We start from the raw sequence: 23,889 nt of genomic DNA, 5'->3' as shown, positions 1-23,889 counted from the left end.
GGGACACGGGGGGTGGGGGGACATGGGGGACATGGGGGACACGGGGGGTGACGCCTTCCCCATCCCCTGGGGCTGTCACCACCTGCGCCACCGCTGGGACAGCTGCCAGCACCGCGAGTACGGGGACAGGGACACGGGGGGACATGGGGGACAAGGGGGACACGGGGACATGGGGGACAAGGGGGACACGGGGGACACGGGGGACAAGGGGGACATGGGGGACATGGGGGGACATGGGGGATGGGGGGACATGGGGGACACGGAGGGGGACACGGGGGGTGACGCCTTCCCCGTCCCCTGGGGCTGTCACCACCTGCGCCACCGCTGGGACAGCTGCCAGCACCGCGAGTACGGGGACAGGGACACGGGGGACATGGGGGACATGGGGGGACATGGGGGACACGGGGGACATGGGGGGACATGGGGGACACGGGGGACATGGGGGACACGGGGGACATAGGGACATGGGGGACATGGGGGATGGGGGGACATGGGGACAGGGGGGGACATGGGGAATACCAGAGACACGGGGGATGAGGGGGACATGGAGGGACAAGGTGGACATGGGGGACAGGGGACACGGGGGAGAAGAGGGATGGGGGGGACAAGGGGGATGGGGGGGACACGGGGAGACAGGGGGGTGACGCCTTCCCCGTCCCCTGGGGCTGTCACCAACTGCGCCACCGCTGGGACAGCTGCCAGCACCGCGAGTACGGGGACGGGGACACGGGGGGACATGGGGGACATGGGGGGACAGGGGGGATGGGGGGACATGGGGGACAAAGCGAGGACACGGGGGATGGGGGGACACAGGGGACAGGGACACAGGGGACAATGGGGGACAGGGGGACACGGGGGATGGGGGGGCAGGGGGGATGGGGGGACAGGGGGGACATGTGGGACACGGGGGGGACACAGGGGATGGGGGGACGGGGTACGGGGGGACACGGGGGATGAGGGGACACGGGGGATGGGGGGGACAGGGGATGGGGGGACACAGGGGGCAGGGGGACAGGGGGGACACGGGATGGGGGGGGATGGGGGACACGGGGACATGGGGGACACGGGGGACACAGGGGATGGGGGGGACATGGGGGACACAGGGGGATGGGGGGACACGGGGGACACAGGGGATGGGGGGGACACGGGGGATGGGGGGACAGGGGGGACACAGGGGTTGGGGGGGACATGGGGGACGGGGGGACACAGGGGACAAGGGGGATGGGGGGACACGGGACAGGGGGACATGGGGGATGGAGGGGATGGGGACACGGTATAGGGACACAGGGGGACATGGGACATGGGGGACGGGGGACACGGGGACATAGGGGACATGGGAGTCAGGGGGACATGGGAGTCAGGGGGACATGGGAGTCAGGGGGACATGGGCGGCAGGGGGGTCAAAGGGACAGGGGACATGGGGGTCAGGGGGACACGGGGATGGGGGACACGGGGACATGGGACAGGGGGGACAGGGGGACATGAGGGACACGGGGGATGGAGGGGACACGGGGGACGGGGGTACACAGGGGGACAGAGGGGACATGGGGGACAGGAGGACATGGGGGTCAGGGGGACACGGGGATGGGGGACAGGGGGACACGGAACATGGGACAGGGGGACAGGGGGACATGGGGGTCAGAGGGACAGGGGGACATGGGGGACACGGGGGACATGGGAGACAGAGGGGACATGGGGGACACAGGGGGACATGGGGAACAGAGGGACAGGGGACACAGCGACATGGGGACATGGGAGGGACACAAGGACATGGGGACAGAGGGGGAGGGGAGTCAGAGGGACAGGGGACGTGGGGGACAGGGGGACATGGGGGTCAGAGGGACACGGGGACAACAGGGGACACGGGGGACACAGGTGACACGAGGGGCCACCAAGACGTGTCACTGCGAGGTGACGGCGCCACGGGGCCGGCGACAAGCGGGGACGTGGGGGGACGGGCTTGGGGACATCGTGGGACATCCCCTGGGGCTCCGTGTCCCCACCCCCCGGGGTGTCCCAGTGCCCTGGGGACACTTGGGGACACTTGGGGACGTCGCTGTCCCCACGTCCCCAGCTACGTGATGCGCATGAAGGAGTTTGAGCGCGAGCGGCGGCTGCTCCAGCGCCAGAAGCGGCTCCGGCAGCAGGAGGTGACAAGCGAGTGACATCGGGTGACATGGTGACACCGGTGACATGGTGACACGGTGACACCGAGACACAGTGACACCCACCACCCAATAAAACCCATGGAGTTGATTCTGCGCCGGCTCGTTTGTCACCGCGCTTGGGGACAACACCGGGGGGATGGTGACACCCGCCCGGCTTGGGGACAGCGGGGACCGTCCCCATGGGGTGTGACAATGACAGGACGCGCGTGCTGGGGGGTGACACCGTTTATTGTCGCCTGTGGGGACGGGGGAGGAGGGGGGTGACAATGACGGGTCATGTGCGGGTGACACACACAGGTCATTCCGGTCACTGCGGGTGACACGGTCACAGGCCACGCGGGGGACGTCGCGTTGTCACCGGGCGGCTGCAGCGCTCCCACGGGTGACAGTGCCACACGGGGTGGGGACAGAGGGGACAGGTCCCTGGAAGGGTGACAAGGGACAGTGGGGCCGCGTGTCCTGCTGTGACCGCGGGGGGACAACACGCTCGTGTCACTTGTCCTGGTGTCACTTGTCCTGGTGTCACTTGTCCTGGTGTCACTTGTCCTGGTGTCCCCGTCGCTGCTGCTGGCTCAGGGTGGCACTGGGGTGTCCCCAGGGGTGACAGGGACAGGGTGTCCCCACTGTCCCCATGGTGTCCCCGCAGTGTCACAGCAGGAAGGGGACAATGGGGGGTGTCCCCGTGGTGTCCCCGCAGTGTCACAGCAGGAAGGGGACGATGGGGGGTGTCCCCATGGTGTCCCCACGGTGTCACAGCAGGAAGGGGACAATGGGGGGTGTCCCCGTGGTGTCCCCATGGTGTCACAGCAGGAAGGGGACAATGGGGGGGTGTCCCCATGGTGTCCCCACAGTGTCACAGCAGGAAGGGGACAATGGGGGGTGTCCCCATGGTGTCCCCTTTGTGTCACAGCAGGAAGGGGACAATGGGGGGTGTCCCCATGGTGTCCCCTTTGTGTCACAGCAGGAAGGGGACGATGGGGGGGTGTCCCCATGGTGTCCCCGCGGTGTCACAGCAGGAAGGGGACAATGGGGGGGGTGTCCCCATGGTGTCCCCTTGGTGTCACAGCAGGAAGGGGACGATCCGGGGATGTCCCTGCGGTGTCACAGCAGGAAGGGGACAATGGGGGGTGTCCCCAGGATGTCCCCATGCTGTCACAGCAGGAACGGGGGGTGTCCCCACGGTGTCACAGCAGGAAGGGGATGATCTGGGGGTGTCCCCGGGGTGTCCCCATGCTGTCACAGCAGGAACGGGGGGTGTCCCCGCGGTGTCACAGCAGGAACAGGGACAATGCGGGGGTGTCCCCGGGGTGTCCCCACAGTGTCACAGCAAGAACGGGTGGTGTCCCCTTGGTGTCACAGCAGGAAGGGGACGATCCGGGGGTGTCCCCAGGATGTCCCCACGGTGTCACAGCAGGAACGGGTGGTGTCCCCACGGTGTCACAGCAGGAAGGGGACGGTCCGGGGGTGTCACAGCAGGAAGGGGACAATGGGGGGGTGTCCCCAGGATGTCCCCACGGTGTCACAGCAGGAAGGGGACGGTCCGGGTGTGTCACAGCAGGAAGGGGACAATGGGGGGGTGTCCCCAGGATGTCCCCACGGTGTCACAGCAGGAAGGGGACAATGGGGGGGTGTCCCCTTTGTGTCACAGCAGGAAGGGGACAATGGGGGGGTGTCCCCAGGATGTCCCCACGGTGTCACAGCAGGAAGGGGACGATGGGCGAGCGCAGCGCCGGGTACTCGCGGAACTCGCGCAGGTAGCTGCGGTGCTTCCCCTGCGCCCAGATGGCCATCTGCACGAAGCCGACCAGCGAGAACAGCGCCACTGCGGGGACACGCGCGTCACCACGCGGGACACGGACACGCGTCACCCACACGGGGACTCAGACACGTCACGGACACGGGGACACGTGTTGGGGACACAGGGACACGGACACGCGTCACCCACACGGGACACGGGACACGCGTCACCCACGCGGGACACGTCACCCACGCGGGACATGTCACCCACATGGGACACGCGTCACCCACACGGGACACGGACACGGGACACGCGTCACCCACATGGGACACGCGTTGGGGACACAGGGACACGGACACGCATCACCCACGCGGGACACAGGACATGCATCACCCACACGGGGACTCAGACACATGTCACAGACACGGGGACACGCGTCACCCACATGGGACAAGCGTCACCAACACGGGGACACACGTCAGGGACACGGACACGCGTCACCAACATGGGACACGCGCCAGGGATATGGGGACAAGGGACATGCATCAGGGACATGGGGACACATGTGAGGGACATGGGGACACGCATCACGGACACAGGGACACACGTTGGGGACACAGGGACACGGACACACGTCACCCACACGGGGACTCAGACACATGTCACGGACACGGGGACACGCGTCACCCACACGGGACACGGACACAGGGACATGGACACGTGTCAGGGACATGGGGACACACGTCGGGGACACTGGGACACGCATCATGGACATGGGACACGTGTTGGGGACACGTGTCGGGGACATGCGTCACGGACACAGGGACACGGACACGCGTCGGGGACATGGGGACATGTGTCAGGGACACAGGGACACGGACACGGGACACGGGACACACATCAGGGACACGGGGACACGCGTTGGGGACATGGGGACACATGTCAGGGACACGGGGACACGCGTTGGGGACATGGGGACACACGTCAGGGACACGGGGACACGCGTCGGGGACATGGGGACACGTGTCAGGGACATGGGGACACGTGTCGGGGACATGGGGACACACGTCAGGGACATGGGGACACGCGTTGGGGACATGGGGACACGTGTCAGGGACATGGGGACACGCGTCGGGGACATGGGGACACACGTCAGGGACATGGGGACACGCGTTGGGGACATGGGGACACGTGTCAGGGACATGGGGACACGCGTCGGGGACACGGGGACACACGTCGGGGACATGGGGACACGTGTCAGGGACATGGGGACACGCGTCGGGGACACGGGGACACACGTCAGGGACACGGGGACACACGTCGGGGACATGGGGACACGCGTCGGGGACATGGGGACACACGTCAGGGACACGGGGACACGCGTCGGGGACATGGGGACACGCGTCGGGGACATGGGGACACACGTCAGGGACACGCGTTGGGGACATGGGGACACGTGTCAGGGACATGGGGACATGCGTCACAGACACGGGACATGCGTCGGGGACACGGGGACATGGACACACGTCATGGACACAGGACACGTGTCGGGGACAAGGGACATGCGTCAGGGACACAGGGACACGGGCACAGGACACACGTCAGCGACACGCGGACACACGTTGGGGACATGGGGACACGTGTCGGGGACATGGGGACACGCGTCGGGGACATGGGACACACGTCACGGACACAGAGACACGGACACACGTAACTGACACGGGACACACGTCACAGACACGGGGACACGCGTCGGGGACATGGGGACATGCGTCACGGACAGGGGGACACGGACACGCGTCACGGACATGGGACACGCGTCGGGGACATGGGGACACGGACACGCGTCACCGACATGGGACATGCGACACAGGACACGCGTCACGGACACGGGACACGCGTCAGGGACATGGGGACACATGTGAGGGACATGGGGACATGTGTCATGGACACAGGGACACACGTTGGGGACGTGGGGAAAAGGGACACGCGTCATGGACAGGGAGACACACGTCGGGGACATGGGGACCCCAGGGTGGGACATGGAGGGGACATGGGGGTGACATGAGGACCCCAGGGTGGGACATGGGGGTGACAAGGGACATGGGGACCCCATGATGGGACATGGAGGGGACATGGGGGTGACATGAGGACCCCAGGGTGGGACATGGGGGTGACAAGGGACATGGGGACCCCATGATGGGACATGGAGGGGACATGGGGGTGACATGAGGACCCCAGGGTGGGACATGGGGGTGACAAAGGACATGGAGACCCCAGGATGGGACATGGGACATGGGGGTGACAGGGGACATTGGGACCCCAGGGTGGGATATGGGGGTGACAAGGGACATGGGGACCCCATGATGGCACATGGAGGGCACATGGGGGTGACATGGGGACCCCAGGGTGGGACATGGGGGTGACAGGGGACATGGGGACCCCAGGGTGGGACATGGGGGTGACAGGGGACATGGGGACCCCAGGGTGGGATATGGGACATGGGGGTGACAGGGGACCCCAGGGTGGGACATGGAGGGGACATGGGGGTGACATAGGGACCCCAGGGTGGGACGTGGAGGGGACATGTCGGGGACTGGGGATGTGGGAACCCTAGGATGGGACATGGGGGTGACATGGGGACCCCAGGGTGGGATATGGGGGTGACAGGGGACATTGGGACCCCTGGATGGGCCATGGGGACCCCAGGGTGGCCCATCCCCCGCAGGGTCCCCCCGTCACAAACGTCCCCGTGTCCCCGAGCTCACCGGGCAGACACTGCGTCATGATGGTGAAGCCGATCCAGGACCCGACCTGGGGGGTCACACCCCACTGGTGTCACCAACCCCAGCAGTGTCACCAACCCCAGCAGTGTCACCAACCCCACTGGTGTCACCAACCCCACTGGTGTCACCAACCCTATTGGTGTCACCAACCCCAGCAGTGTCACCAACCCCCCATTAGTGTCACCAACCCCCCCCATTAGTGTCACCAACCCCATTAGTGTCACCAGCCCCATTGGTGTCACCAACCCCAGCAGTGTCACCAACCCCAACAGTGTCACCAACCCCGCTGGTGTCACCAACCCCATTGGTGTCATCAACCCCAACAGTGTCACCAACCCCCCATTGGTGTCACCAAAGTCACTGGTGTCACCAACCCCATTAGTGTCACCAACCCCATCAGTGTCACCAACCCCCCATTAGTGTCACCAACCCCACTATTGTCACCAACCCCATCAGTGTCACCAACCCCCCCCATTAGTGTCACCAACCCCATTGGTGTCACCAACCCCATTAGTGTCACCAACCCCCCATTAGTGTCACCAACCCCACTATTGTCACCAACCCCATCAGTGTCACCAACCCCATTGGTGTCACCAACCCCATTGGTGTCACCAACCCCATTAGTGTCACCAACCCCCCCCATTAGTGTCACCAACCCCATTGGTGTCACCAACCCCATTGGTGTCACCAACCCCAGCAGTGTCACCAACCCCATTGGTGTCACCAACCCCCCATTAGTGTCACCAACCCCCCATTAGTGTCACCTACCCCCCATTAGTGTCACCAACCCCAACAGTGTCACCAACCCCATTGGTGTCACCAACCCCAGCAGTGTCACCAACCCCCCATTAGTGTCACCAACCCCGCTGGTGTCACCAACCCCAGCAGTGTCACCAACCCCAGTGGTGTCACCAACCCCATTGGTGTCACCAACCCCACTGGTGTCACCAACCCCCCATTAGTGTCACCAACCCCAGTGGTGTCACCAACCCCAGCAGTGTCACCAACCCCAGCAGTGTCACCAACCCCATTGGTGTCACCAACCCCATTGGTGTCACCAACCCCAGCAGTGTCACCAACCCCATTGGTGTCACCGACCCCAACAGTGTCACCAACCCCATTGGTGTCACCAACCCCCCATTAGTGTCACCAACCCCACTATTGTCACCAACCCCATCAGTGTCACCAACCCCATTGGTGTCACCAACCCCCCATTAGTGTCACCAACCCCAGCAGTGTCACCCCAGCAGTGTCACCCCCAGCAGTGTCCCCCCCAGCAGTGTCACCCCAGCAGTGTCACCCCAGTGGTGTCACCCCAGCAATGTCACCACAGCGGTGTCACCCCATTAGTGTCACCCACCCCAGCAGTGTCACCAACCCCATTAGTGTCACCCACCCCAGCGACGTCACCCAACATTGTCCTCCCCAGCAGTGCCACCCCTAGAGGTGCCACCCCAGCAGTGTCACCCCAGCATTGTCCCCCCCAGCATTGTCACCCCAGCATTGTCACCCCAGTGGTGTCACCCCAGCAGTGTCACCAACCCCATCAGTGTCACCCACCCCAGCGGTGTCACCCAAGAATTGTCCCCCCCAGCAGTGTCCCCCCGAGTAGTGTCACCCCAGCAGTGTCACCCCAGCAGTGTCCCCCCCAGCGGTGTCACCCCAGCAGTGTCACCCCCGCGGTGTCACCCCAGCAGTGTCCCCCCCAGCGGTGTCACCCCGCCAGTGTCACCCCAGCATTGTCCCCCCCAGCGGTGTCACCCCCGCGGTGTCACCCCAGCAGTGTCCCCCCCGCGCTGTCACCTCGTAGGTGTAGTTGGGACAGGACACCAGCAGGAACAGCCAGGTGAAGGGGTTGCGGGTGGGGTACGGGATCTTCCGCGTCTTGGAGCCTGGAACCCCCCGGGACACCCGTGGGACACCCGTGGGACACCCGTGGGACACCCACAGGACACCCCAGGGACACCCATGGGAGACCCATGGGAGACCCATGGGACAATGTGTGACATCTGTGGGACATTCATGGGACACCCAGAGACACCCCCAGGACACCCTGGGCAACCCCAGGGACACCCATGTGACACCCGTGTGACACCCATGGGACACCCGTGTGACACCCATAGGACACCCCAGGGAAACTCATGGGACACCCATAGGACACCCCAGGGACACCCGTGGGACACCCGAGGGACACCCATGGACAACCATACAACACCCCAGGGACACCCCAGTGACACCCGTGGGACCCCCATGGGACACCCATGGGACACCTGTGGGACCCCCATGGGATGCCCCAGTGACACCCATGGGACACCCCAGGGACACCCATAGGACACCCGTGTGACACCCGTGGGACACCCCAAGGACACCTGTGGAACACCCCAGTGAAACCCATGGGACACCCCAGGGAAACTCATGGGACACCCATGGGACACCCGTGTGACACCTGTGGCACACCCCAAGGACACCTGTGGAACACCCATGGGACACCCCAGGGACACCCCAGGGACACCCATGGGACACTCAGGGACACCCATGGGACACCCCAGGGACACCCGTGGGACACCCCAGGGATCCCCATGTGACACCCCAGAGACACCCCTGTGACACCCATAAGAAACCCCAGGGACACCCATAGGACACCCCAGGGACACCTGTGTGACACCCATGGGACACTCAGGGACACCCCAGAGACACCCCAGGGACCCCCGTGGGACACCTGTTGGACACCCCAGGGATCCCCATAGGATACCCCAGGGACACCCTTGGGACACCCGTGTGACACCCATAGGACACCCCGGGGACACCCATGGGAGACCCATATGACACCCATGGGACACCCCAGGGATCCCCATGTGACACCCCGGGGGCACCCCTGTGACACCTGTATAACACCCATAGGACACCCCAGGGACACCTGTGGGACACCCCAGGGATCCCCATGTGACACCCGAGGGACACCCATGGACAACCATAGGACACCCCAGGGGCACCCATAGGAAACCCCAGGGACACCCGTGTGACACCCATGGGACACCCAGGGACACCCAGGGACACCCATGGGACAGCCCAGGGACAACCATAAGACACCCCATGGCCACCCGTGTGACACCTGTGTGACACCCATAGGACACCCAGGGACCCCCATGGGACACCTGTGTGACACCCATAGGACACACATAGGGCACCCATGGACACCCATGGGACACCCCTGTGACACCCATGGGACACCCCAGGGAAACTCATGGGACACCCGTGTGACACCTGTGTGACACCCATAGGACACCCCAGGGACACCTGTGGGACACCCAGTGGCACCCATGGGACACCCCAGGGACACCATGTCCCCATGTCTCCATGCCCCCATGTCCCCATGTCCCCCCACGTCCCCCCACGTCCCCCCATTTCCCCCCATGTCCCCCTGTCCCCCTGTCCCCATGTCCCCCTGTCCCCCTGTCCCCATGTCCCCCTGTCCCCGTCCCCTCACCCGCCGGGCGCAGGTTCCTCAGGGCCACGTGGATGGAGAAGTTGCCAAGTTGGCAGAACTGGGTGGGGGGGACACGGGGTGGGGGGGGGGGTCCCTGAGTCCCTGAGCTGCGGGTGGCACCCGAACCCCCCCCATCCCCCCCCAGCACCCACCAGTGCCCCCCCCCGCCACCTCCCCCCCCCCTCAGCACCCACCTGGTGCCCCGCACACCCCCTCCCCCCCCACCCCCCTCCAGCACCCACCCCAGACCCCCCCAAACCCCCCAGCACCCACCTGATATCCCCCCCAACCACCTCCCCCCCACCCCCCAGCACCCACCCCAGACCCCCCCAAACCCCCCAGCACCCACCTGGTGTCCCCCCCCCCACCTTCCCCCCCAGCACCCACCCAGTGCCCCCCACACCCACCTTCTCCCCTTCCCCCCAGCACCCACCCCAGGCCCCCCCAAACCCCCCAGCACCCACCTGATATCCCCCCCACCCACTTCCCCCCCACCCTCACCCCCACCTCCCCCTCCCCCACTCTCCCCCCAGCACCCACCCGGACCACCCCAAACCCCCCACCCGGTGCCACCCCCCCACCTTCCCCTCCCCCCCCCAGCACCCACCCAGTGCCCCCCCCCCCCCAGCACCCACCCGGACCTCCCCCCACCCCCCAGCACCCACCTGGTACCCCCCACCCCCACTCCCCCCCCTGCCCCCCCCAGCACCCACCCCCCCACCCACCTGGGCCCCCCCCCCCTCACCCCCCCCCACCTTCCCTTCCCCCCCCCCAGCACCCACCCAGTGCCCCCCCCCCCCAGCACCCATCCAGACCTCCCCCCACCCCCCAGCACCCACCTGGGACCCCCCTCCCCCCACCTCCCCCTCCCCCCCCCAGCACCCACCCCCCAGCACCCACCTGGTACCCCCCACACCCACCCCCCCCCTACCTGGGCCCCCCACCCCCACCTCCCCCCACCCCCCCCAGCACCCACCCGGACCACCCCAAACCCCCCAGCTCCCACCCAGTGCCCCCCCACCCCCACCTGCCCCCTCCCACCCCCCCCACACCCATGTGCCCCCCAGCACCCACCAGGAAGACGGCCAGCGCCAGCTTCACCTGCTCGTCACCGTAGGCTGGGGGACACGGGGGGGGGGTCAGGGACGGTGACACCCCCGCGGTGTCCCCAGGGACATGGGGACACATGGGGACACATGGGGACACGGAGGGGGGTCAGGGACAGTGACACCCCCGCGGTGTCCCCAGGGACACAGGGACACATGGGGACACGGGAGGGGCAGGGACGGTGACACCCCCGCGGTGTCCCCAGGGACAGGGGGACACATGGGGACACATGGGGACATGGGGATGACAATGACAGTGACAGTGACACTCCCAGGGGGCGTACAGCTGGTTGTTGTGACAGGGGGTGACAGTGACAGTGATGGTGACAGTGATGGTGACACTCCTGGAGGGTGTACAGCGAGTGGTTGATGTGACAGGAGGTGACAGTGACGGTGATGGTGACAGTGATGGTGACACTCACCGGGGGTGCTGGAGAGCAGGTGGTTGAGGTGACAGGGGGTGACAGTGACAGTGATGGTGACAGTGACGGTGACACTCACTGGGTGGGGTGTAGAGCGGGTGGTTGATGTGACAGGGGACAGGGGGTGACGGTGACAGTGACGGTGACACTCACCGGGGGGGTGTAGAGTGGGTGGTTGATGTGACGGGGGTGACAGTGACGGTGACACTCACGGGGGGGGTGTAGAGCGGGTGGTTGATGTGACAGAGGACAGGGGGTGACAGTGACGGTGACAGTGACGGTGACAGTGACGGTGACACTCACTGGGTGGGGTGTAGAGCGGGTGGTTGATGTGACAGGGGACAGGGGGTGACGGTGACAGTGACGGTGACACTCACCGGGGGGGGTGTAGAGTGGGTGGTTGATGTCACGGGGTGACAGTGACGGTGACACTCACGGGGGGGGTGTAGAGCGGGTGGTTGATGTGACAGAGGACATGGGGTGACAGTGACGGTGACAGTGACGGTGACACTGACACTCCTGGGGGGTGTAGAGCGGGTGGCTGATGTGACAGGGGTCAGGGGGTGACAGTGACGGTGACAGTGACGGTGACACTCACCGGGCGGGGTGTAGAGCGGGTGGTTGATGTGACAGGAGACAGGGGGTGACAGTGATGGTGACAGTGACGGTGACACTCACCGGGCGGGGTGTAGAGCGGGTGGTTGATGTGACAGGGGACAGGGGTGACAGTGACGGTGACAGTGACGGTGACACTGACACTCATGGGGGGTGTACAGTGGGTGCTTGATGTCACGGGGTGACAGTGACAGTGATAGTGATAGTGACAGTGACGGTCACAGTGACACTCGTGGGGGGTGTAGAGCGGGTGGTTGATGTGACAGGGGACAGGGGTGACAGTGACGGTGACAGTGACGGTGACAGTGACGGTGACACTCACCGGGTGAGGTGTAGAGCGGGTGGTTGATGTGACAGGGGACAGGGGTGACAGTGACGGTGACAGTGACGGTGACAGTGACGGTGACACTCACCGGGCGGGGTGTAGAGCGGGTGGTTGATATAATACGCCATCCAGGCAGCGAAGCCCCAGTAGTAGGTGCAGTTCTGTGGGGACACGGTGGGGACACGTTGGGGACAGGCGGGGACAGGCGGAGGGCACAGGCGGTTCCGGGTGACGCGGGGGTGGCGGTGTCACCTTGAAGATGTTGCGCAGCGGCATGGTCCCGTGGGAGAACCGGTGCACGAACAGCGTCTCCAGCAGCCGCTTGACGTAGTGGAACGAGTGACAAGCGCAGGCCAGGCTGGGGACACGGGGACATGGGGACGTGGGGACACGGGGACATGGGGGGACACGGGGACATGGGGGGACATGGGGACACAGAGGGACATGGGGACAAAGGGGGACACGGGGACACGGGGGGACATGGGGACAAAGGGGGACATGGGGACACAGGGGGGACATGGGGGGACATGGGGACAAAGGGGGACATGGGGACACAGAGGGACATGGGGACAAAGGGGGACATGGGGACACAATGTCTTCCTGTCCCCAGAGTCCCCCAGTGTCCCCTGTGGCACCCAGTGGCCCCTGTGTCCCCCACATCCCCCCATCCCCATGTCCCCAGTGTCCCCCCAATGTCCCCTGTGTCCCCCTGTCCCAGTGTCCCCATGTCCTTCGTGTCTCCCCAATGTCCCCAGTGTCCCCCTGTCCCCTGTGTCCCCCCAGTGTCCCCTGTGTCCCCAATACCCCCAGTGTCCCCCCAATGTCCCCTGTGTCCCCCTGTCCCCATGTCCCTCGCGTCTCCTCAATGTCCCCAGTGTCCCCCGATATCCCCAGTGTCCCCCCAATGTCCCCTGTGTCCCCCGTCCCCAGTGTCCCCATGTCCCTCGTGTCTCCCCAATGTCCCCAGTGTCCCCATGTCGCCCAATGTCCCCAATGCCCCCAATGTCCCCAATGCCTCCAATGTCCCACACATCCCCCATGTCCCTGTGTCCCCCAATGTCCCCAATGTCCCCATTGCCCCCAATGCCCACAACTCCCCATTGCCCCCAATGTCCCCCACGTCCCCATTGCCCCCATTGCCCCCAATGTCCCCCACGTCCCCATTGCCCCCAATGCCCCCAATGGCCCCAATGTCCCCAATGTTCCCCATGTCCCCAATGTCCCCAAAGTTCCCCATGTCCCCATTGCCCCCATCACCCCCAATGCCCCCAATGTCCCCAATGTCCCCATTGCCCCCAATGCCCCCAATGTCCCCATTGCCCCCAATGCCCCCCATGTCCCCAGTGTCCCCAATGCCCCCAATGTTCCCCATGTCCCCAATACCCCCAATGTCCCCATTGCCCCCACTGCCCCCAATGTCCCCATTGCCCCCAATACCCCCAATGTCCCCACTGCCCCCAATGCCCCCAATGTCCCCATTGCCCCCAATACCCTCAATGTCCCCAATGGTCCCCAGTGTCCCCATTGCTCCCAATGTCCCCAATGTTCCCCATGTCCCCAATATCCCCAATGCCCCCAATGTCCCAATGCCCCCAATGTCCCCATTGCCCCCAATGCCCCCAATGTTCCCCATGTCCCCAATGTCCCCATTGCCCCCAATGCCCCCATTGCCCCCAATGTTCCCCATGTCCCCATTGCCCCCAATGCCCCCAATGCCCCCAATGTTCCCCATGTCCCCACTACCCCAATGCCCCCATTGCCCCCAATGTCCCCAATGTTTCCCATGTCCCCGTTGCTCCCAATGCCCCCAATGTCCCCATTGCCCCCAATGCCCCCATTGCCCCCAATGTTCCCCATGTCCCCATTGCCCCCACTGCCCCCATTGCCCCCAATGTCCCCCATGTCCCCACTGCCCCCAATGCCCCCAATGTCCCCAATGTTCCCCATTGCCCCCAATACCCTCAATGTCCCCACTGCCCCCAATGTCCCCAATGCCCCCAATGTCCCCAATGGTCCCCATGTCCCCATTGCTCCCAATGTCCCCAATGTTCCCCATGTCCCCAATATCCCCAATGCCCCCAATGTCCCCACTGTCCCCAATGTCCCCGATGTCCCCCATGTCCCCGTGTCCCCGCGTCACTCACTGCACCACGTGGTGCCGGCTGGCCGTGAAGTCGTAGCGCGGCCCGTACAGGAAGGGGACGCGGAAGTAGAAGAGCAGGTAGATGAGCAGCGGCCCCGCGTACTCCGTCAGGAACACCTGCGGGCGGACGGACGGACGGACGGACAGGGGTGAGCGACAGGGGGACACGGGGACACCGGGGACAGTGGGGGGACATGGGGATATGGGGACATTGGGAAGACATGGGGACACTGGGGATGGGGGGGGACACTGGGGATGGGGGGCACTGGGGGGCCAGGGGGACATAGGGGACACAGGGGACACAGGGGACATGGGAACATGGGGACATTAGGGTGACACAAGGGACATTGGGGCCACATGTGGATATTGGAGACGGGGGGACACTGGGGACATGGGGGGGACACAGGGGACATGGGGGGGACACAGGGGACATGGGAACATGGGGACATTGGGGTGACACAAGGGACATTGGGGGCACATGGGGATATTGGAGACAGGGGGACACTGGGGACATGGGGACACTGGGGACATTGTGGGACATGGGGACACTGGGGACATTGGGGCGACACAAGGGACACTGGGGGCACGTGGGGATATTGGAGACAGGGGGACACTGGGGACATGGGGGGGACACAGGGGACATGGGGAACACTGGGGACATTGTGGGACATGGGGACACTGGGGACATGGGGACACTGGGGATGGGGCGACACTGCGGGGACACGGGGACATTGGGGAGACAAAAGGGACATTGGGGGCACATGGGGATATTGGAGACAGGGGGACACTGGGGACATGGGGGGGACACAGGGGACATGGGGAACACTGGGGACATGGGGAACACTGGGGATGGGGGGACACTGTGGGGACAGGGGGACACTGGGGGTGTGGGGACACTGGGGACATCAGGGAGACACAGGGGACAGGGGGACACTGGGGACACAGGGGCCACTGGGGGGACACAGGGGCCAGGGGGACACTGGGGACATTGGGGAGACACGAGGGACATGGGGACACTGGGGACAGGGGGACACAGGGGACATTGGGGCGACACTGGGGATATTGGGGGCACGTGGGGATATTGGAAACGGGGGACACTGGGGACATGGGGGGGACACAGGGGACATGGGGAACGCTGGGGACATTGTGGGACACGGGGACACTGTGGACACAGGGACAGAGGGAGGGACACGGGGACAGAGGGAGGGACACGGGGACAGAGGGAGGGAAGGATGGACAGACGAAGGGACAGACGGACCGACAGACGAAGGGACAGAGGGACCGACATGGGGACAGAGGGACGGACACAGGGACAGAGGGAGGGAGGGACAGACAGACGAAGGGACAGAGGGATGGACATGGGGACAGAGGGATGGACACGGGGACAGAGCGAGGGAGGGACAGACAGACGAAGGGACAGAGGGATGGACATGGGGACAGAGGGAGGGACATGGGGACAGAGGGATGGAGGGACAGACAAAGGGACAGAGGGACGGACACGGGGACAGAGCGAGGGAGGGACAGACAGACGAAGGGACAGAGGGACAGACACGGGGACAGAGGGATGGACATGGGGACAGAGGGACGGATGGATGGACAGGTGAAGGGACAGAGGGACTGACATGGGGACAGAGGGACGGACATGGGGACAGAAGGAGGGACATGGGGACAGAAGGAGGGACATGGGGACAGAAGGAGGGAGGGAGGGACAGACAGACGAAGGGACAGAGGGATGGACGCGGGGACGGAGGGAGGGACACGGGGACAGAGGGACGGACGTGGGGATGGACGGACGGACGGACTGACCGTGACCCAGCTGATCTGGGCGCCCAGGTCCCGGAAGTAGAAGGTGGCCGTGGTGCCCACGGGCAGCGACTGCAGCACGTCCTCGTCACGCAGGGAGCGGCCCTCTGGGACACGACATGGGACATGGGGACATGGGGACATGGGGACAGCGGGGACACCCGGGGACAGCGGGGACATGGGGACAGCGGGGACATGGGGACAGCGGGGACAGCGGGGACACCCAGGGACAGTGGGGAGAGCAGGGACACTGGGGACAATGGGGACAGCGGGGACAGTGGAGACTGCAGGGACACTGGGGACACCCAGGGACACTGGGGACAGTAGGGACACCCAGGGGACACCCAGGGACAGCGGGGAGAGCAGGGACAGTGGGGACACCCAGGGACAGTGGAGACAGTGGGGACACCCAGGGACACCAGGGAGAGTGGGGACAGCGGGGACACCCGGGGACAGCGGGGAGAGTGGGGACAGCAGGGAGAGAAGGAACAGTGGGGACACTGGGGACAGTGGAGACACCCAGGGACAGCGGGGACTGTGGGGACAGTGGGTACAGCAGGGACAATGGGGACAGCGGGGACAGCAGGGACACCCAGGGACACCAGGGACACCGGGGACACCCAGGGACAGCGGGGACAGCAGGGACAGCAGGGACACCCAGGGACAGCAGGGACAGCAGGGACACCCGGGGACAGTGGGGACAGCAGGGACAGCAGGGACACCCAGGGACAGCAGGGACAGCGGGGACAGCGGGGACAGCAGGGACAGCAGTGCCCACGGGCAGCGACCACAGCACGCAGGGAGCGGCCCTCTGGGACACGACATGGGACATGGGGACACTGGGGACATGGGGACACCGGGGACATCTGGGGACAGCGGGGACATCTGGGGACAGCGGGGACACCCGGGGACAGCAGGGACAGTGGAGACACCCAGGGACACCAGGGAGAGTGAGGACAGTGGGGACACCCGGGGACAGCGGGGACTGTGGGGACAGTGGGGACAGTGAGGACACCTGGGACACCGGGAGAGCAGGGACACCCAGGGACAGTAGGGACAGCGGGGACACCTGGGACACTGGGGAGAGAAGGGACAGTGGGGACACTGGGGACAGTAGGGACACCCAGGGACAGCAGAGACACCCAGGGACAGCGGGGACAGTGGGGAGAGCAGGGACAGTGGGGACAGCGGGGACACCCAGGGACACCAGGGACAGCGGGGACAGTGGGGACAGCAGGGACAGCAGGGACAGCGGGGACTGTGGGGAGAGCGGGGACAGCAGGGAGAGATGGGACAGTGGGGACACCCAGGGACACTTGGGACAGTGGGGACAGTAGGGACACCCAGGGACAGCAGAGACACCCAGGGACAGCGGGGACAGTGGGGAGAGTGGGGACAGCGGGGACAACGGGGACACCCAGGGACAGCGGGGACTGTGGGGACAGCAGGGAGAGATGGGACAGTGGGGACACCCAGGGACACCGGGGACAGTGGGGACAGTGGGGACACCCAGGGACAGTGGGGACAGCGGGGACAGTGGGGACAGCGGGGACAGTGGGGACAGTGGGGACACCGGGGACAGTGGAGACAGGGGGGACAGTGGGGACAGCAGGGACAGCAGGGAGAGTGGGGACACCCAGGGACAGTGGGGACAGCGGGGACAGGGGCGACATCAGGGAGAGAAGGGACAGTAGGGACACCCAGGGACACTGGGGACAGTGGGGACACCCAGGGACAGTGGAGACAGGGGGGACAGTGGGGACAGCAGGGACAGCAGGGAGAGTGGGGACACCCAGGGACAGTGGGGAGAGCAGGGACACTGGGGACAATGGGGACAGTGGGGACACCCAGGGACACCAGGGACAGTGGAGACACCCATGGACAGCAGGGACACCCAGGGACACTGGGGACAACCAGGGACAGTGGGGACAGGGGGGACACCCAGGGACAGCAGGGACAGAGGGGACAGCGGCAACAGTGGGGACAGCAGGGAGAGATGGGACAGGGGGGACACCCAGGGACACTGGGGACAGCGGGGACACCCAGGGACAGCGGGGACAGCGGGGACAGGGGCGACATCAGGGAGAGAAGGGACAGTAGGGACACCCAGGGACACTGGGGACAGTGGGGACACCCAGGGACAGTGGAGACAGGGGGGACAGTGGGGACAGCAGGGACAGCAGGGAGAGTGGGGACACCCAGGGACAGTGGGGACAGTGTGGACAGCGGGGACAGTGGGGACACCCAGGGACAGTGGGGACAGTGGGGACAGCAGGGAGAGCGGGGACAGTGGGGACAGTGGGGACACCCAGGGACAGTGGGGACACCCAGGGACAGCGGGGACAGTGGGGACACCCAGGGACAGTGGGGACACCCAGGGACAGCGGGGACAGTGGGGACACCCAGGGACAGTGGGGACTGTGGGGACAGCAGGGAGAGCGGGGACAGTGGGGACAGTGGGGACAGCAGGGACAGCGGGGACAGTGGGGACAGCAGGGCCACCCAGGGCCACCAGGGAGAGCAGGGACACTGCAGTGACACTGGGGACACCACAGGGACACTATGGGACACCACAGGGCCACCTGGGGCCACCAGGGTCACCTGGGGACACCACGGGACACACAGGGACACCTTGGGGACACCTTGGGGACACGTGGGGACACGTGGGGACACTCACTGGGGTCCAGGCGCAGGGACTGCCGGGCTGGGTACCACTGCGGGTCTGTGGGACAGAGGGGACAGGGTTGGTGACACCGCGGGGACACGGATGGGGGGGACAGGGGGGTCCCCATGGTGTCACAATGGGCCCTGGGGACAAAGGGGGGTCCCCACAGTGTCACAATGGGCCCTGGGGACATGAGGTCCCCAGGATGTCACAATGGGCCCTGGGGACAAGGGGGGTCCCCACAGTGTCACAATGGGCCCTGGGGACAAGGGGGGTCCCCATGGTGTCACAATGGGCCCTGGGGACAAAGGGGGGTCCCCATGGTGTCACAATGGGCCCTGGGGACAAAGGGGGTCCCCATGGTGTCACAATGGGCCCTGGGGACAAAGGGGGGTCCCCACAGTGTCACAATGGGCCCTGGGGACAAGGGGGGTCCCCAGGGTGTCACAATGGGCCCTGGGGACAAGGGGGTCCCCAGGATGTCACAATGGGGCCCAGTGACAAGGGGGTCCCCAGGGTGTCACAATGGGCCCTGGGGACAAAGGGGGGTCACCAGGGTGTCACAATGGGCCCTGGGGACAAAGGGGGGTCCCTGTAGCCCCACAATGGTCACAATGGGGACAGCAACAGCCCCGTGACAGGACCCTGGTGACAACAGAGTCCCCAGCACCCTGTGACACCCCATGTCAGGGTCCCCATGTCCCACTGACACATCCCCACCCACCATGAGGGTCACCACCACCCCATGGTGGGTCCCCATGGACCTGTGACGTGTCCCTGGTCACCATGAGGGTCACCATCACCCCATGGTGGGTCCCCATGACCCTGTGACATGTCCCCACCCACCATGAGGGTCACCATCACCCCATGGTGGGTCCCCAAGGCCCTGTGACACGTCCCACAGGTGACCACAATGGCCCTGTGATGGTCGTGATGAGGGTCCCCACCACCCTGTGACAGGGTCCCCATGTCCCACTGTCACATCCCCACCCACCACGTGTGTCCCCACCACCCCATGGTGGGTCCCCATGGACCTGTGACACGTCCCTGGTCACCATGAGGGTCACCACCACCCCATGGTGGGTCCCCAAGGGCCTGTGCCAGGTCCCACAGGTGACCACAATGGCCTTGTGGTGGGTGACATGGGGTCCCAACCCCCCCATGACAGTGTCCCCATGTCCCAACGACACATCCCCACCCACCATGAGGGTCACCATCACCCCATGATGGGTCCCCATGACCCTGTGACACGTCCCTGGTCACAATGAGGGTCACCATTACCCCATGGTGGGTCCCCATGACTCTGTGACATGTCCCCACCCAAAATGAGGGTCACCATCACCCCATGGTGGGTCCCCATGGACCTGTGACGTGTCCCTGGTCACCATGAGGGTCCCAACCACCCCATGTCAGGGTCCCCATGTCCTATCAACGCATCCCCATCCACCATGAGGGTCACCATCACCCCATGGCGCGTCCCCAAGGGCCTGTGCCAGGTCCCACAGGTGACCACAATGTCCTCGTGATGCGTCCCTGGTAACAACCACCCCGTGACTGTGTCCCCATGTCCCACTGACACATCCCCACCCACCACGTGTGTCCCCACCACCCCATGGTGGGTCCCCATGGCCCTGTGACGTGTCCCTGGTCACCATGAGGGTCACCACCACCCCACGGTGGGTCCCCAAGGGCCTGTGCCAGGTCCCACAGGTGACCACAATGTCCTCGTGATGGGTGACACGGGGTCCCAACCACCCCACGACCATGTCCCCGTGTCCCACCGTCACCCCCCCACCCACCACGTGTGTCCCCACCCCCTCCCCACGTACAGGCCTTGTTGAACAGACTCTTGATCTCGGCGACCGTCGCATTGGGCTCCACCTGCGGGGCGGGGGGTGATGGTCACGATGAGGGTCCCAACCACCCAGTGACAGGGTCCCCATGTCCCACTGACACATCCCCACCCACCATGAGGGTCACCATCACCCCACGGTGGGTCCCCAGGGGCCTGTGACACGTCCCTGGTCACCATGAGGGTCACCATCACCCCACGGTGGGTCCCCATGACCCTGTGACACGTCCCTGGTCACCATGAGGGTCACCATCACCCCACGGTGGGTCCCCAAGGGCCTGTGACAGGTCCCACAGGTGACCACAATGGCTTTGTGATGGGTCCCGGGTCACAACAAGGGTCCCAGCCACCCCATGACTGTGTCCCCATGTCCCACTGTCACATCCCCACTCACCATGAGGGTCACCACCACCCCATGGTGGGTCCCCATGGACCTGTGACACGTCCCTGGTCACCATGAGGGTCACCACCACCCCACGGCGGGTCCCCATGACCCTGTGACATGTCCCTGGTCACCATGAGGGTCACCATCACCCCACGGTGGGTCCCTAAGGTCCTGTGACAGGTCCCACAGGTGACCACAATGTCCTCATGACATGATATTGGTTGTGATGAAGGTCCCAACCACCCTGTGACAGGGTCTCCATGTCCCACTGTCACATCACCACTCACCATGAGGGTCACCACCACCCCACGGTGGGTCCCCATGGCCCTGTGACACGTCCCTGGTCACCATGAGGGTCACCATCACCCCACGGTGGGTCCCCATGGCCCTGTGACACGTCCCTGGTCACCATGAGGGTCACCATCACCCCACGGTGGGTCCCCAAGGGCCTGTGACAGGTCCCACAGGTGACCACAATGGCTTTGTGATGGGTCCCGGGTCACAACAAGGGTCCCAGCCACCCCATGACTGTGTCCCCATGTCCCACTGTCACATCCCCACTCACCATGAGGGTCACCACCACCCCATGGTGGGTCCCCATGGACCTGTGACACGTCCCTGGTCACCATGAGGGTCACCACCACCCCACGGCGGGTCCCCATGGCCCTGTGACACGTCCCTGGTCACAATGAGGGTCACCATCACCCCACGGTGGGTCCCTAAGGTCCTGTGACAGGTCCCACAGGTGACCACAATGTCCTCATGACATGATATTGGTTGTGATGAAGGTCCCAACCACCCTGTGACAGGGTCTCCATGTCCCACTGTCACATCACCACTCACCATGAGGGTCACCACCACCCCACGGTGGGTCCCCAAGGGCCTGTGCCAGGTCCCACAGGTGACCACGATGGCCTTGTGATGGGTCCCTGGTCACAACAAGGGTCCCAACCACCCCATGACTGTGTCCCCATGACCCTGTGACACATCCCCACCCACCACCAGGGTCCCAGCCACCCCACGACTGTGTCCCCATGTCCCACTGACACATCCCCACTCACCATGAGGGTCACCATCACCCCACGGTGGGTCCCCATGGCCCTGTGACACGTCCCTGGTCACAATGAGGGTCACCATCACCCCACGGTGGGTCCCCGTGGGTGTCACCTCCACGTCCCCGTCCCCAACCCCGCTCCCCCGTCCCCGTGTCCCCCGGTACCTTATCGAGGAAGCAAAGCTTCTCCCGCGTCCGTGCGTCCAGAATCTCCACCTCGAAGAACAAAACCACCTTGTACCTCTTTTTGGCGGGGGGGCCCTTGCGCCACAACGCCAACACGGGGGCGGGGGACATGGGGGTCCCCTCCCGTGCCACCCCCGCGCCCTCCATGGCACCGGGGACGGCGCGGGGACGCCGAAACTCGATAGGGTGCTGGGGAGCTGCTAAATATAACACCCCCCCAACCCCCCCCAACCCGGTTTGGGTGGCTCTTGGCCCTGGTGGCCAAGGAGGTGGCCCCGGAGGTGGCCACAGAGGGACGGGGTCACCGGGGACCGGGGGACACGGGGACGGAGGGGACGCTGCGCAGGTGAGGACGGACCCCATGGGTGTCCCCGGGGGTGTCCCCAAGGGTGTCCCCGAGGGTGACGGTGACGGCGTCGGGGGCACGAGGGAGGGGACGGGGCGGGAAGAGGCCACGCGGCTCAATGTCACCGGGGGGGGACGGGTGTGCGTCAGCCGGAGGGAGGGGGACGGGGACAGGGACTGTCACCCTGTGATATGGGACAGGGAACTGTCACCCTGTGATACCCTTAGGGGACAGGGGATTGTCACCCTGTGATATGGGACAGGGGATTGTCACCCTGTGATACCCTTAGGGGGCAGGGAACTGTCACATGGGACAGGGGACTGTCACGGTGTGACACCCTGAAGGGGACAGGGACTGTCACCCTGTGATATGGGACAGGGGACTGTCACCCTGTGACACCCTGAAGGGGACAGGGACTGTCACCCTGTGATATGGGACAGGGGACTGTCACCCTGTGACACCCTGAAGGGGACAGGGACTGTCAGCCTGTGATATGGGACAGGGGACTGTCACCCTGTGACACCCTGAAGGGGACAGGGACTGTCACCCTGTAACATGGGACTGTCACCCTGTGACACCCTGAAGGGGACAGGGACTGTCAGCCTGTGATATGGGACAGGGGACTGTCACCCTGTGACACCCTGAAGGGGACAGGGACTGTCACCCTGTAACATGGGACTGTCACCCTGTGACACCCTGAAGGGGACAGGGACTGTCAGCCTGTGATATGGGACAGGGGACTGTCACCCTGTGACACCCTGAAGGGGACAGGGATTGTCACCCTGTGACACAGGACTGTCACCCTGTG

The 23,889-nt window shown here is 65.2% G+C and overlaps 1 protein-coding gene and 1 long non-coding RNA gene across 2 annotated transcripts; one reads left to right on the top strand and one right to left on the bottom strand.

The window, feature by feature from the left end:
- Positions 1–264: 264 nt before the first annotated feature.
- On the top strand, positions 265–2,259 carry LOC309452631. The gene is made up of 2 exons (XR_014186599.1): positions 265–348; positions 2,075–2,259. It is a non-coding gene; the product is annotated as an uncharacterized lncRNA (long non-coding RNA).
- Positions 2,260–2,378: 119 nt separating this feature from the next.
- Positions 2,379–23,014, bottom strand: TECR (trans-2,3-enoyl-CoA reductase). Its single transcript, XM_082077279.1, has 12 exons — positions 22,715–23,014; positions 21,088–21,139; positions 19,271–19,315; positions 16,597–16,700; positions 14,792–14,907; positions 12,900–13,005; positions 12,736–12,808; positions 11,254–11,297; positions 10,180–10,237; positions 8,496–8,584; positions 6,675–6,720; positions 2,379–3,990 (listed from the first exon to the last, which is right to left on the bottom strand). The coding sequence occupies exons 1-12, from the start codon at positions 22,880–22,882 to the stop codon at positions 3,863–3,865; spliced, it is 1,029 nt and encodes a 342-aa protein (XP_081933405.1). The 5' UTR covers positions 22,883–23,014; the 3' UTR covers positions 2,379–3,862.
- Between the last annotated feature and the right edge of the window lie 875 nt (positions 23,015–23,889).

Source organism: Streptopelia decaocto, assembly GCF_964273445.1.
Source record: "Streptopelia decaocto genome assembly, contig: HAP1_SCAFFOLD_2034, whole genome shotgun sequence".
NCBI lineage: Eukaryota > Metazoa > Chordata > Aves > Columbiformes > Columbidae > Streptopelia > Streptopelia decaocto.
The sequence above is the reverse complement of the archived record's forward strand: the minus strand, read 5'-3'. Positions and strand labels throughout refer to the sequence as shown.

Bases quoted from the DNA above. Each gene is read 5' to 3' on its own strand.
- TECR (XM_082077279.1), bottom strand. From the start codon at position 22,882: ATGGAGGGCGCGGGGGTGGCACGGGAGGGGACCCCCATGTCCCCCGCC. The intron at 13,006-14,791 runs GTGAGTGACGCG...CCGTGTCCCCAG, and splicing joins AGCCGGCACCACGTGGTGCA to CCTGGCCTGCGCTTGTCACT. The intron at 8,585-10,179 runs GTGAGGGGACGG...GGGGGGTTCCAG, and splicing joins GAGGAACCTGCGCCCGGCGG to GCTCCAAGACGCGGAAGATC.